The sequence below is a fragment of the Magallana gigas genome, chromosome 6, assembly GCF_963853765.1.
Source record: "Magallana gigas chromosome 6, xbMagGiga1.1, whole genome shotgun sequence".
Taxonomy (NCBI): domain Eukaryota; kingdom Metazoa; phylum Mollusca; class Bivalvia; order Ostreida; family Ostreidae; genus Magallana; species Magallana gigas.
Genome location: NC_088858.1, coordinates 37,796,561 through 37,809,668, shown reverse-complemented (window position 1 = coordinate 37,809,668; position 13,108 = coordinate 37,796,561). Strand labels below are relative to the sequence as shown.

Here is a 13,108-nt window from a genome sequence, read left to right as displayed (position 1 = left end):
GCCTTCAACAAATTCTTATATTAATATCCTGAAATTTGAATTGTCAAAATGAGAGAAACATGAGAGCCCCTAACATATTCAATCATTTGTATCTCAAAAATGATCAACAATTTCAGATGTGTTTGTATTCTTAAGACCGTTCCAACCAAATCAAGAAAAAGGAGCTGGCCCCTTTATTTAGGGGCCAAGACACTCGTAAACTCTATAACAAATAACTTTAAAACGATAAAAAATTTCTAATTCATTATAGAAGCAAAGTTGTTGATCGTAACAATATTTATCAGGTAAAATCATTGCCACGCCCATTTATTACGTAATTAGGGATTCTAAGGGGCCAAAGTACCTAAACTTTCACGCAATATATATAGAGAAGGAGACATATTTTGTTAAACATTGTAGAAAAGAAAATGTCTGCATTGATGATTCTAATCGATTACATTAATCAAAAGACCAATGTTTGACCTTATTAAGGATCTAGAGGGCTGGCCCCTAAAATATTCAATCATTTTTATCTTTAAAAAATGATCAACAATTTTAGATAGGCGTAAGAACAAAAAATGTCGGTATTCGTAAGAACTTTCGAATGAATTCATGAAAAAGGGGCTGGCCCCTTAAATTAGGGGCCAAGACACTCGTAAAGCCTTTTACACATACCATTAAAACGATAAAGATTTTGGTCATATGTTATAGAAACAAAGTTGTTGATCGTAACAATATCAGTTACTAAAACTGATTGCCACACTTATTGATGACGTAATTAGGGATCTTAGAGGACTTTAAACCTTAAATCTTTATTGTGCTGTATGTGAAAAAGCAAAATACTTTGTTAAGCATTTAAAAGGATATTGACAATCAAATACATTATCTGAAAGGGAATGGTTGAGGGGGAATTCTGAAATTTCATTGATATTTAATCGTATTGTTTAAAAATTGAACGGAAGACCTACTCGTTACTCGTAACGAGATGATATCTAGTTATTATTTTTTCCCCCAAATTTTGTGCACGAGATTTCTCGAAATCTATTCGACCGATCTCAGCCATTTTTTCACAGATGTTTGGGCATGATCTAAACTTCATACATTTTTCTTAATTTTTACGTAGTCACTTCCGGTACCGAATTGTCGGCCATTTTGTAATTTTTGACGACTCATTTTGTGAAGCTATAAACTCGGAAACCATAAGAGATATGAATATGAAATTTTCAGGATAGGTAGACTATAGTTTAAAGTTGTGCAGCATGTAGTTGTTTAATGTCTGTTGTGCCATTTCTTGGAGATCGCCTGGGCACGAACACTGGGTACGAATTTTCATTCAAAATTTTCACACGTTTTGATTTATATCTTTTTATCAGTTGATATTTTGTTAAGACATATATAACAAAAGTGGTAGGGAATCAAAAGTTCTTACCAGCAAAATCAAGACACTCTTAAACTCTATTACAAATAACTTAAAAACGATAAAGATTTTGTAATGCATTATAGAAGCAAAGTTGTTGATCATACCAATATCTATTAGAAAAAATCATTGCCACGCCCATTTATTACGTAATAAGGGATTGTTAGAGGCCAAAGTACTTAAACTTTGACGCGATCTATCTATAGATGTAGAAATATTTTGTTAGACATCATAGAAGAGAAAATGTTTGAATTTATGATTTAAATCGATTCCACTTATCAAAACACGAATTTTTGTCCCCATTAAGGATAAACAGGGCTGGTCCCTAAAATATTCAATCATTTGTATCTCAAAAATGATCAACAATTTTAGATGGGTGTAAGAACAAAAAATGTTAGTATTCTTAAGACCTTTTCAAAGAAATCAAGAAAAAGTGGCTGGCCCTTTTTTTGGGGGGGGGGGGCAAGAGACTCGTAAAGTGCATTACAAATTACATAAAAACGATTAAGATTTCGTAATGCATTATAGAAGCAAAGTTGTTGATTGTAGCAATATCTACCTGGAAAACTCATTGCCACACCCATTTATTACGTAATTAGGGATTTGTATACATTATCTGAAAGTGTGTGTGTGTGGGGGGGTGGGGGGGGGGGTGGGGGGGGGGGGGTAATTCTGAAATTATATCGATTATTCATGGTATGATTTAAAACAGAAATCGCAAGCAAGACCTACTCGTTATTCGTAACGAGATTGTATCTAGTTATTATTTTTTCCCCCACAAATTTTGTGCACGCGATTTCTCGGAAACTGTCCAACTGATTTACACATTTTTTTCAAAGATGATAGGAAATGATCTGAATTTATTTTTGTTTTTAATATTTTTGCCGTCGTCACTTCCGGTACCGATTTATTGCTGATTTTGTCACTTTTTCGACCCATTTTGTGCACGCTTCATCTCGAAAACTATCAGAGATATGAATATGAAATTTTCAGGATAGGTAGACCATAGTCTGAAGTTGTGCGTATTGTTTTTGTTTTACGCCATTGGCGCCGTTCTTAAGAGCTCACTATGGCTCGAAAATTGGGTACGAATTTTGTTCCCCATCTTTGCACACGATTTCTCAGAGATGGCTCGATAGATTTTCTTGAAATTTTTAGGAGTGATAGAAATAAATTATATCTCAAGGATCCAATTTTTAATTTTTCAAAGTTCATTTCTTGTCGTCCGTTTCCTGTCCCGCGAATAAAAGCTTGTGACATTGAGATCTCAAAAATGATAAGGACTTGAGCATTCAGACTTTGTAGGATTATAGAACTATAGTAACTGTTGTAGATGTCTTAAAATTATTTTGTTTTGTTCGTCATACCTTTCGGTCGTCACCGGAAGCACTTCAAATTTTTATTAATTTTGCATTTAATTTTTTCCATATAGAATTGAAATATAAGTAATAATTCTTACATATGTCATGTATCCGATGTTAAATAAAAACAAAAAATTCTACTTCCGGTGAGATATCTCAAATATCTCAGAAAGCGTTTATTAAATAAATTTTTGACCCACGAAATCTCAGAAAATAAAGTGATCAATACACGAAACTTATATAGATAATAGACATTCAATAGAAAATGCGTGTAATCGCTTTCATTTTGTTAACCGTCACTTCCGGTCCTCACCGGAAGGGTTAAAACAAATCAAGCTGTTTGAAAGTTTAACTGTTTTTCTTTGAACGTTTTAGTTCAATTAATAAACAATAAAGTATAAGTGTCTAATGTTCAAGAAATACAAAGTTTTTATTTTCGCTGAGCATTTCCGTTTGTCCGTTTCCTGTGAAGAGACATAAAAACAATGACTCCACGAGATCTCAAAAACAGTGATGACTTGAACAACCAAACTTTGTGGGATGATAGCCCTTAGTATGTATCCATGTTTACATTATTTTGTTTGAATCGTCGTCACTTCCGGTCGTCACTGGAAGCACTTAAAATATTTTTTTTCCTTATTTTTTTTTTTTACATGGAATAAATACCGGTATATCATTACACGATCTTATATATGTTAAATAAGCAACCATATTCTTGAAATCTTATATGTGTTAAATAAGCAAACATATTCTACTTCCGGTGAGTTATATCAAATATCTTAGGTACAAATCCTTTTTACAAATTTGATACCCGCGAGATTTTAGTCACTGTAAGTGATAGAGACACGAACATTTATGAATGTTAGACAATTGATAGAAAAATTGTTTAACAGGTTTTTTTTGTCAACCGTTACTTCCGGTACTCACGAGAAGAGTTCATACAATTCATGTTTTTATCAAGTTTAACTGGTTGTCTTTGGTGTTTCATCTAGGATAATAAACAGTGATGTACACTAGGCAAATGTATAAAGAAAAACTTTCATTAATCACTTCCGTTCGTCCGTTTCCTGTCTTAAGACAAAAAACATAGTTTCACCAAGATCTCAGATTTGGCAGAGATTATCGATATTTCATTGAATCACATAAAACAAAATCGGACGGAAGACCTACTCGTTACTCGTAACGAGATCTAGTTATTAGAATTATTACACAGCATATTCCTATGAAATTAAATCCGAAGAGAAAACAAATGTTTGAAGTGCTATATGTTATCTTACCCGTGAGTCGTTAAATGTTCTGTTATTAGAATCCAACAAGTACCAATGACCGAAACGATAGTGCCACAATGAGCAGTCTGTGAAAAAAATGGTTCACTTCATTATGCGTACATATGTATGCATGATATACAAACTGATAACAGTTATCTTCATAAACAGCTGATGGGTGGTTGGATTTTCACTGAAAGTCTAGTTTACTCTGCGTTATAAAAATGTATGAAAATATAATATTAAATGACACAAGATATACAATTTAGATACTTACCAGATGAAGTTGTAGTTTCAAAGTCAACTGCTGTTGTCAAGTCAGTCGCGACATTAGCTGTTAATGTAATTGACATCGACTAAGCTTCAGTCATTTAAATGAATTAAATTATTAGTGAAATATTAAATTGATTTAGTGAATTTTAATATATCAATGACCCCCTCCCCCGTGCAATAAAATGTTTCTCTACGATTATATATTTATATAAGAAGAAATAAATTGGGCGCACATGATATTTAGTTTGCAGAAATCATCGACACAAATCAATTGGGATTTAAGGTGGAATCCTACACCAAAATTTTAATTTTTTGGATCGTTAGAGTATCATTTCTGAAGCAAGATTGCGTTGTTCAAAGAAGGATATATGCCCTTAATTTTTTATGGGAATTTTAATGTATTTTTAACGAAAAGGTAGAAAATCTATTTTGGTTGCAAGTAACGCACTCTAGGGTTTAAAATTTAATGTGAATAAATGCATAAATTAAATATCTAATCAACCATGACCAGTAATGTCAACAAGATTTTTTAAATTTTTTGATAAAAAATTATTTATGTAATTTGCATTTCAAACATATTTCTTCCAATTCCACGTCCAACAGAAACCAAATATAGGTTATAATTCGAAAAATGTGCAAAACTAATCGATGAAATTTTCACTCTCCCTGTGCGCTGAGATTCCTGTCGAATATATATCTTAAACGCAACTTCTTTTACATTCATGTTATATAAAGCTTTTGGGAAATATGCTGACAAAAAATATTTACGAGATGATGACTGCGAAGTTTCAGTGCTAATTACTGTTGTTGGCAGATCGGCTGTCTCAGTGGCTGTATGTGGTTCATCTTCTATAAAACATATATAAATGAAGAAAAACTGTTTGATAAAAATAATACTTGTACAATAACGTATTAATCTAACAATGTTATTTTCATTGAAAGGAATACGAATAATAACTAAATAAAAACTATAGAATAATAACAAATATTTCCAAAATCAGAGAAATTACTGCTGCTCTGACGAAATGAGTTCCTGTATACGACTTTAAATTTCTTATTCTGGATTTTGATGAAAAAATGACCTTTAAAGAGAAACATTATTGTTATTGTTACAGTCTGTGAAAAAAATGGTTCACTTCATTATGAGTACATATGTATGCATGATATACAAACTGATAACAGTTATCTTTATAAACAGCTGATGAGTGGTTGGATTTTCACTGAAAGTCTAGTTTACTCTGCGTTATAAAAATGTATGAAAATATAATATTAAATGACACAAGATATACAATTTAGATACTTACCAGATGTAGTTGTAGTTTCAAAGTCAACTACTGTTGTCAAGTCAGTCGCGACATTAGCTGTTAATGTAATTGACATCGACTAAGCTTCAGTCATTTAAATGAATTAAATTACTAGTGAAATATTTTATTGATTTAGTGAATTTTAATATATCAATGACCCCCTCCCCCGTGCAATAAAATGTTTCTCTACGATTATATATTTATATAAAAAGAAATAAATTGGGCGCACATGATATTTAGTTTGCAGAAATCATCGACACAAATCAATTGGGATTTAAGGTGGAATGCTACACCAAAATTTTAATTTTTTGGATCGTTAGAGTATCATTTCTGAAGCAAGATTGCGTTGTTCAAAGAAGGATATATGCCCTTAATTTTTTATGGGAATTTTAATGTATTTTTAACGAAAAGGTAGAAAATCTATTTTGGTTGCAAGTAACGCACTCTAGGGTTTAAAATTTAATGTGAATAAATGCATAAATTAAATATCTAATCAACCATGACCAGTAATGTCAACAAGATTTTTTAAATTTTTTGATAAAAAATTATTTATGTAATTTGCAGTTCAAACATATTTCTTCCCATTCCACGTCCAACAGAAACCAAATATAGGTTATAATTCGAAAAATGTGCAAAACTAATCGATGAAATTTTCACTCTCCCTGTGCGCTGAGATTCCTGTCGAATATATATCTTAAACGCAACTTCTTTTACATTCATGTTATATAAAGCTTTTGGGAAATATGCTGACAAAAAATATTTACGAGATGATGACTGCGAAGTTTCAGTGCTAATTACTGTTGTTGGCAGATCGGCTGTCTCAGTGGCTGTATGTGGTTCATCTTCTATAAAACATATATAAATGAAGAAAAACTGTTTGATAAAAATAATACTTGTACAATAACGTATTAATCTAACAATGTTATTTTCATTGAAAGGAATACGAATAATAACTAAATAAAAACTATAGAATAATAACAAATATTTCCAAAATCAGAGAAATTACTGCTGCTCTGACAAAATGAGTTCCTGTATACTACTTTAAATTTCTTATTCTGGATTTTGATGAAAAAATGACCTTTAAAGAGAAACATTATTGTTATTGTTACAGTCTGAGAAAAAAATGGTTCACTTCATTATGAGTACATATGTATGCATGATATACAAACTGATAACAGTTATCTTTATAAACAGCTGATGAGTGGTTGGATTTTCACTGAAAGTCTAGTTTACTCTGCGTTATAAAAATGTATGAAAATATAATATTAAATGACACAAGATATACAATTTAGATACTTACCAGATGTAGTTGTAGTTTCAAAGTCAACTACTGTTGTCAAGTCAGTCGCGACATTAGCTGTTAATGTAATTGACATCGACTAAGCTTCAGTCATTTAAATGAATTAAATTATTAGTGAAATATTTTATTGATTTAGTGAATTTTAATATATCAATGACCCCTCCCCCGTGCAATAAAATGTTTCTCTACGATTATATATTTATATAAGAAGAAATAAATTGGGCGCACATGATATTTAGTTTGCAGAAATCATCGACACAAATCAATTGGGATTTAAGGTGGAATGCTACACCAAAATTTTATTTTTTGGATCGTTAGAGTATCATTTCTGAAGCAAGATTGCGTTGTTCAAAGAAGGATATATGCCCTTAATTTTTTATGGGAATTTTAATGTATTTTTAACGAAAAGGTAGAAAATCTATTTTGGTTGCAAGTAACGCACTCTAGGGTTTAAAATTTAATGTGAATAAATGCATAAATTAAATATCTAATCAACCATGACCAGTAATGTCAACAAGATTTTTTAAATTTTTTGATAAAAAATTATTTATGTAATTTGCATTTCAAACATATTTCTTCCCATTCCACGTCCAACAGAAACCAAATATAGGTTATAATTCGAAAAATGTGCAAAACTAATCGATGAAATTTTCACTCTCCCTGTGCGCTGAGATTCCTGTCGAATATATATCTTAAACGCAACTTCTTTCACATTCATGTTATATAAAGCTTTTGGGAAATAAGCTGACAAAAAATATTTACGAGATGATGACTGCGAAGTTTCAGTGCTAATTACTGTTGTCGGCAGATCGGCTGTCTCAGTGGCTGTATTTGGTTCATCTTCTATAAAACATATATAAATGAAGAAAAACTGCTTGATAAAAATAATACTTGTACAATAACGTATTAATCTAACAATGTTATTTTCATTGAAAGGAATACGAATAATAACTAAATAAAAACTATAGAATAATAACAAATATTTCCAAAATCAGAGAAATTACTGCTGCTCTGACAAAATGAGTTCCTGTATACTACTTTAAATTTCTTATTCTGGATTTTGATGAAAAAATGACCTTTAAAGAGAAACATTATTGTTATTGTTACAGTCTGTGAAAAAAATGGTTCACTTCATTATGCGTACATATGTATGCATGATATACAAACTGATAACAGTTATCTTTATAAACAGCTGATGGGTGGTTGGATTTTCACTGAAAGTCTAGTTTACTCTGCGTTATAAAAATGTATGAAAATATAATATTAAATGACACAAGATATACAATTTAGATACTTACCAGATGTAGTTGTAGTTTCAAAGTCAACTACTGTTGTCAAGTCATTAGCTGTTAATGTAATTGACATCGACTAAGCTTCAGTCATTTAAATGAATTAAATTATAAGTGAAATATTAAATTGATTTAGTGAATTTTAATATATCAATGACCCCCTCCCCCGTGCAATAAAATGTTTCTCTACGATTATATATTTATATAAGAAGAAATAAATTGGGCGCACATGATATTTAGTTTGCAGAAATCATCGACACAAATCAATTGGGATTTAAGGTGGAATGCTACACCAAAATTTTATATTTTGGATCGTTAGAGTATCATTTCTGAAGCAAGATTGCGTTGTTCAAAGAAGGATATATGCCCTTAATTTTTTATGGGAATTTTAATGTATTTTTAACGAAAAGGTAGAAAATCTATTTTGGTTGCAAGTAACGCACTCTAGGGTTTAAAATTTAATGTGAATAAATGCATAAATTAAATATCTAATCAACCATGACCAGTAATGTCAACAAGATTTTTTAAATTTTTTGATAAAAAATTATTTATGTAATTTGCATTTCAAACATATTTCTTCCCATTCCACGTCCAACAGAAACCAAATATAGGTTATAATTCGAAAAATGTGCAAAACTAATCGATGAAATTTTCACTCTCCCTGTGCGCTGAGATTCCTGTCGAATATATATCTTAAACGCAACTTCTTTCACATTCATGTTATATAAAGCTTTTGGGAAATAAGCTGACAAAAAATATTTACGAGATGATGACTGCGAAGTTTTAGTGCTAATTACTGTTGTTGGCAGATCGGCTGTCTCAGTGGCTGTATTTGGTTCATCTTCTATAAAACATATATAAATGAAGAAAAACTGTTTGATAAAAATAATACTTGTACAATAACGTATTAATCTAACAATGTTATTTTCATTGAAAGGAATACGAATAATAACTAAATAAAAACTATAGAATAATAACAAATATTTCCAAAATCAGAGAAATTACTGCTGCTCTGACAAAATGAGTTCCTGTATACTACTTTAAATTTCTTATTCTGGATTTTGATGAAAAAATGACATTTAAAGAGAAACATTATTGTTATTGTTACAGTCTGTGAAAAAAATGGTTCACTTCATTATGCGTACATATGTATGCATGATATACAAACTGATAACAGTTATCTTTATAAACAGCTGATGGGTGGTTGGATTTTCACTGAAAGTCTAGTTTTCTCTGCGTTATAAAAATGTATGAAAATATAATATTAAATGACACAAGATATACAATTTAGATACTTACCAGATGTAGTTGTAGTTTCAAAGTCAACTACTGTTGTCAAGTCAGTCGCGACATTAGCTGTTAATGTAATTGACATCGACTAAGCTTCAGTCATTTAAATGAATTAAATTATTAGTGAAATATTAAATTGATTTAGTGAATTTTAATATATCAATGACCCCCTCCCCCGTGCAATAAAATGTTTCTCTACGATTATATATTTATATAAGAAGAAATAAATTGGGCGCACATGATATTTAGTTTGCAGAAATCATCGACACAAATCAATTGGGATTTAAGGTGGAATGCTACACCAAAATTTTATTTTTTGGATCGTTAGAGTATCATTTCTGAAGCAAGATTGTGTTGTTCAAAGAAGGATATATGCCCTTAATTTTTTATGGGAATTTTAATGTATTTTTAACGAAAATGTAGAAAATCTATTTTGGTTGCAAGTAACGCACTCTAGGGTTTAAAATTTAATGTGAATAAATGCATAAATTAAATATCTAATCAACCATGACCAGTAATGTCAACAAGATATTTTAAATTTTTTAATAAAAAATTATTTATGTAATTTGCATTTCAAACATATTTCTTCCCATTCCACGTCCAACAGAAACCAAATATAGGTTATAATTCGAAAAATGTGCAAAACTAATCGATGAAATTTTCACTCTCCCTGTGCGCTGAGATTCCTGTCGAATATATATCTTAAACGCAACCTCTTTTACATTCATGTTATATAAAGCTTTTGGGAAATAAGCTGACAAAAAATATTTACGAGATGATGACTGCGAAGTTTCAGTGCTAATTACTGTTGTCGGCAGATCGGCTGTCTCAGTGGCTGTATTTGGTTCATCTTCTATAAAACATATATAAATGAAGAAAAACTGTTTGATAAAAATAATACTTGTACAATAACGTATTAATCTAACAATGTTATTTTCATTGAAAGGAATACGAATAATAACTAAATAAAAACTATAGAATAATAACAAATATTTCCAAAATCAGAGAAATTACTGCTGCTCTGACAAAATGAGTTCCTGTATACTACTTTAAATTTCTTATTCTGGATTTTGATGAAAAAATGACCTTTAAAGAGGAACATTATTGTGCACTATTTATCTTTCACAATTATGAGATCTTTATTTTTTGCATTTAAATTTAATCAAATTTAAAGCAAATTATATAACCATGAATATAACGTGAAGAATGACAAATGTTGACTGTTAAGATCCAGCGCTAATTACGGTTGTCTGCCGATTACTGTATATGAAGTGATACGTATATGAAATAATCGTCTCCTTATTCTAAAAATCAAATAGACAGAACATTGCAACAACATTTCTGCATTGACAAAAGGAGAACCCGGTCATTATGGAAATTAAACAGTATTATACATCGGATTGAGTTGGTAGAACTTTGACTCAATCAATTTTACAGTTCAATACAACTTGATATATCTTAGCAAAGCTGCCATCTCAATAGAAGAACACCTATTCCCCTCTCCGATCAACACATAAAATTGAAGAAATAATATTTTTCTTCCGGTTAATTAAAGCGGATTTAGGAAACTTAACAACATACGGAAATGCTATTTTATTCAACGAAGCCCATTTACTCATCTCCCCCAAAGAACCTAAAAACTTACAAAAACCATAAACATCCTTTTTACAATGGAGAAAATGACCGAAATGTTTTTACCAGTTTTCCTCTCATAGTACAGCCAACCTACGGAAGTGTGTGGTCCTGCGTCTGATTGGTCATCCATGTGGACAGACAGAAGTTGACATTGACGAGTGTCCATGTTGAACATCACAGATTTACACTCACCCCAAGCTGTACATTGAGATGCACAGTCTAAAAGACTACGGCAATTTGACGTAAAAATTACATTAATTGCGTAAGTTGCTCTGTTGCCGTAGGACGAATTTCTTAACATGAAATTAGAAATGAATTCTCCTTGTACCGATAAAATCATCATAAAAGCTAGATATGCGTTGCTTTCCATTTTAACATTCGCCATCGACATTTTTGTATTTAGTTTGCGTCTAGTTTTTCTAATTTCAAAATTATTTAAACCAATTATTTTCTAAGCATGCAAAGCGATTGGTCTGGTGGATCATACGTTAATCAATACTGTTTTTTTTTTTCGCGACTTTTTAAATCGATTCTCTGTCAAACACTGAAATCTAATATCTTCGGATCTAAAGGCAAGTTACGGCGGTTACATTCGTCATCCCCTTTGGAAATGCAAAAATGAAAGACAGAAAGACAGAAAATAAAGAATCAAAGTAGTTATAGTACTGTTAGACGGTGGCGCCGTTTGAAAGTGGCATATTACATGTATGATATTTAGTAAATATGGTTGTCGAAAATCCAAAGCCACTATCCCATACATGTACTAATACTTAAGGCTTACTCGCACAACTGGTCGTGAGTTTTCTACATGAATAATTCTGTGGAAATTGTAGTTGTGATCACAATCCACACTTTACAAATGTTGTCGTCTCTCTTTATCGTCATCTTTTGATGAAAACCCATAGATTTATCACAGTAGCCTTTGTAGTATAGAAGTTTGTATCTTTATGTTTGTATCTATATCAGTTGACATTAAAACTCCGTTTTAGGTAATACATGTACTACATGTTTGTATTTTGATTGCCCCAGAATGACTCATTAAATATGTGGGTTGCCATCACATATTGAATGAATAATTAAAATCAAATCCAAAGCTATTTCATCACAGTACGCCCAAATATTTGATTGTATAAAGAAGGGGATTTTTGGGGGGTTTTCCCTTTTGACATTTGGGTTGACCCCGTAAAGGGGAACAACTTTTGAAAAGTGTGGATTGGATATAATAAATGGATAAAATACTTATCAGGTTTTTACTGATTATTTGGTAGACATGTAGTATGTTTATTGTCCCTCTCGACAGCATTTTCCGTTAATTTCTTCACGGGGAAAAAGTTGCAGTTTTGTGAACCATCAACTTGCTTTTGTCTTCATAGTCAGTTGATACATTTAGGTGTAAAGAAAACAGAAAAGTTTACAAGAACCTGTTTGATAAAACTGGTATTGCTTGTCATCATGAAACAGAAGAGTCAATCAATATTTTATCTTTGACTTTAGTGGATCCATTTGCTCACAGCGAAAGTGAATAAAAATTCAAAAAAAATATCATACAATAGACAGTCGCGGCAGTTTTATTAATCATTAATTGTATTTAGCTATAGATTCATTCAAACCATTTGAATGGATTCGGGAAAGTCACATGTATATTTTATCGCTTCTCATTTTTTCACAGCGAAAGTGAATAAAAATTTGAAAAAAAATATCATACAATAAACAGTCGCGGCAGTTTTATTAATCATTAATTGTATTTAGCTATAGATTCATTCAAACCATTTGAATGGATTCGGGAAAGTCAAATGTATATTTTATCGCTTCTCAGTACACTTTAACTCGCATAATTTACCTGCTACATTAAACTCTTCTAGTAAACTTACAACAAATATTGATTAATAATTCAAAATTAGTTTTCAAAAAAACCAAACAAACAAAATCCAAGTTGAACGCATGTTTTTCTGACCGTACAGCTGTGTATATAAATATCATTTTATTCTTTGCATG

At 31.0% G+C, this 13,108-nt stretch overlaps 1 protein-coding gene across 3 annotated transcripts in view; it reads right to left on the bottom strand.

Moving 5' to 3' along the window:
* The window catches only part of LOC105332994 (uncharacterized), a 31,186-nt gene extending 19,496 nt beyond the window's left edge, over positions 1–11,690 (bottom strand). Inside the window, exons 1-10 of one of the 3 annotated variants that reach the window (XR_010714725.1) lie at positions 11,177–11,690; positions 10,251–10,331; positions 9,488–9,544; positions 7,662–7,742; positions 6,900–6,956; positions 6,364–6,444; positions 5,600–5,656; positions 5,064–5,144; positions 4,300–4,356; positions 4,035–4,111 (exon numbers count right to left, since the gene is read on the bottom strand). Coding sequence is in view for 2 of the 3 variants with exons in the window: in XM_066087818.1 (XP_065943890.1) it covers positions 4,035–4,111; positions 4,300–4,356; positions 5,064–5,144; positions 5,600–5,656; positions 6,364–6,444; positions 6,900–6,956; positions 7,662–7,742; positions 9,488–9,544; positions 10,251–10,331; positions 11,177–11,504 (957 nt within the window). In the remaining variant the exon portion in view is untranslated. The remainder of the gene's footprint in view (positions 1–4,034; positions 4,112–4,299; positions 4,357–5,063; positions 5,145–5,599; positions 5,657–6,363; positions 6,445–6,899; positions 6,957–7,661; positions 7,743–9,487; positions 9,545–10,250; positions 10,332–11,176) is intronic. The other 2 variants (XM_066087818.1, XM_066087819.1) reach the window with 2 other exon arrangements.
* Between the last annotated feature and the right edge of the window lie 1,418 nt (positions 11,691–13,108).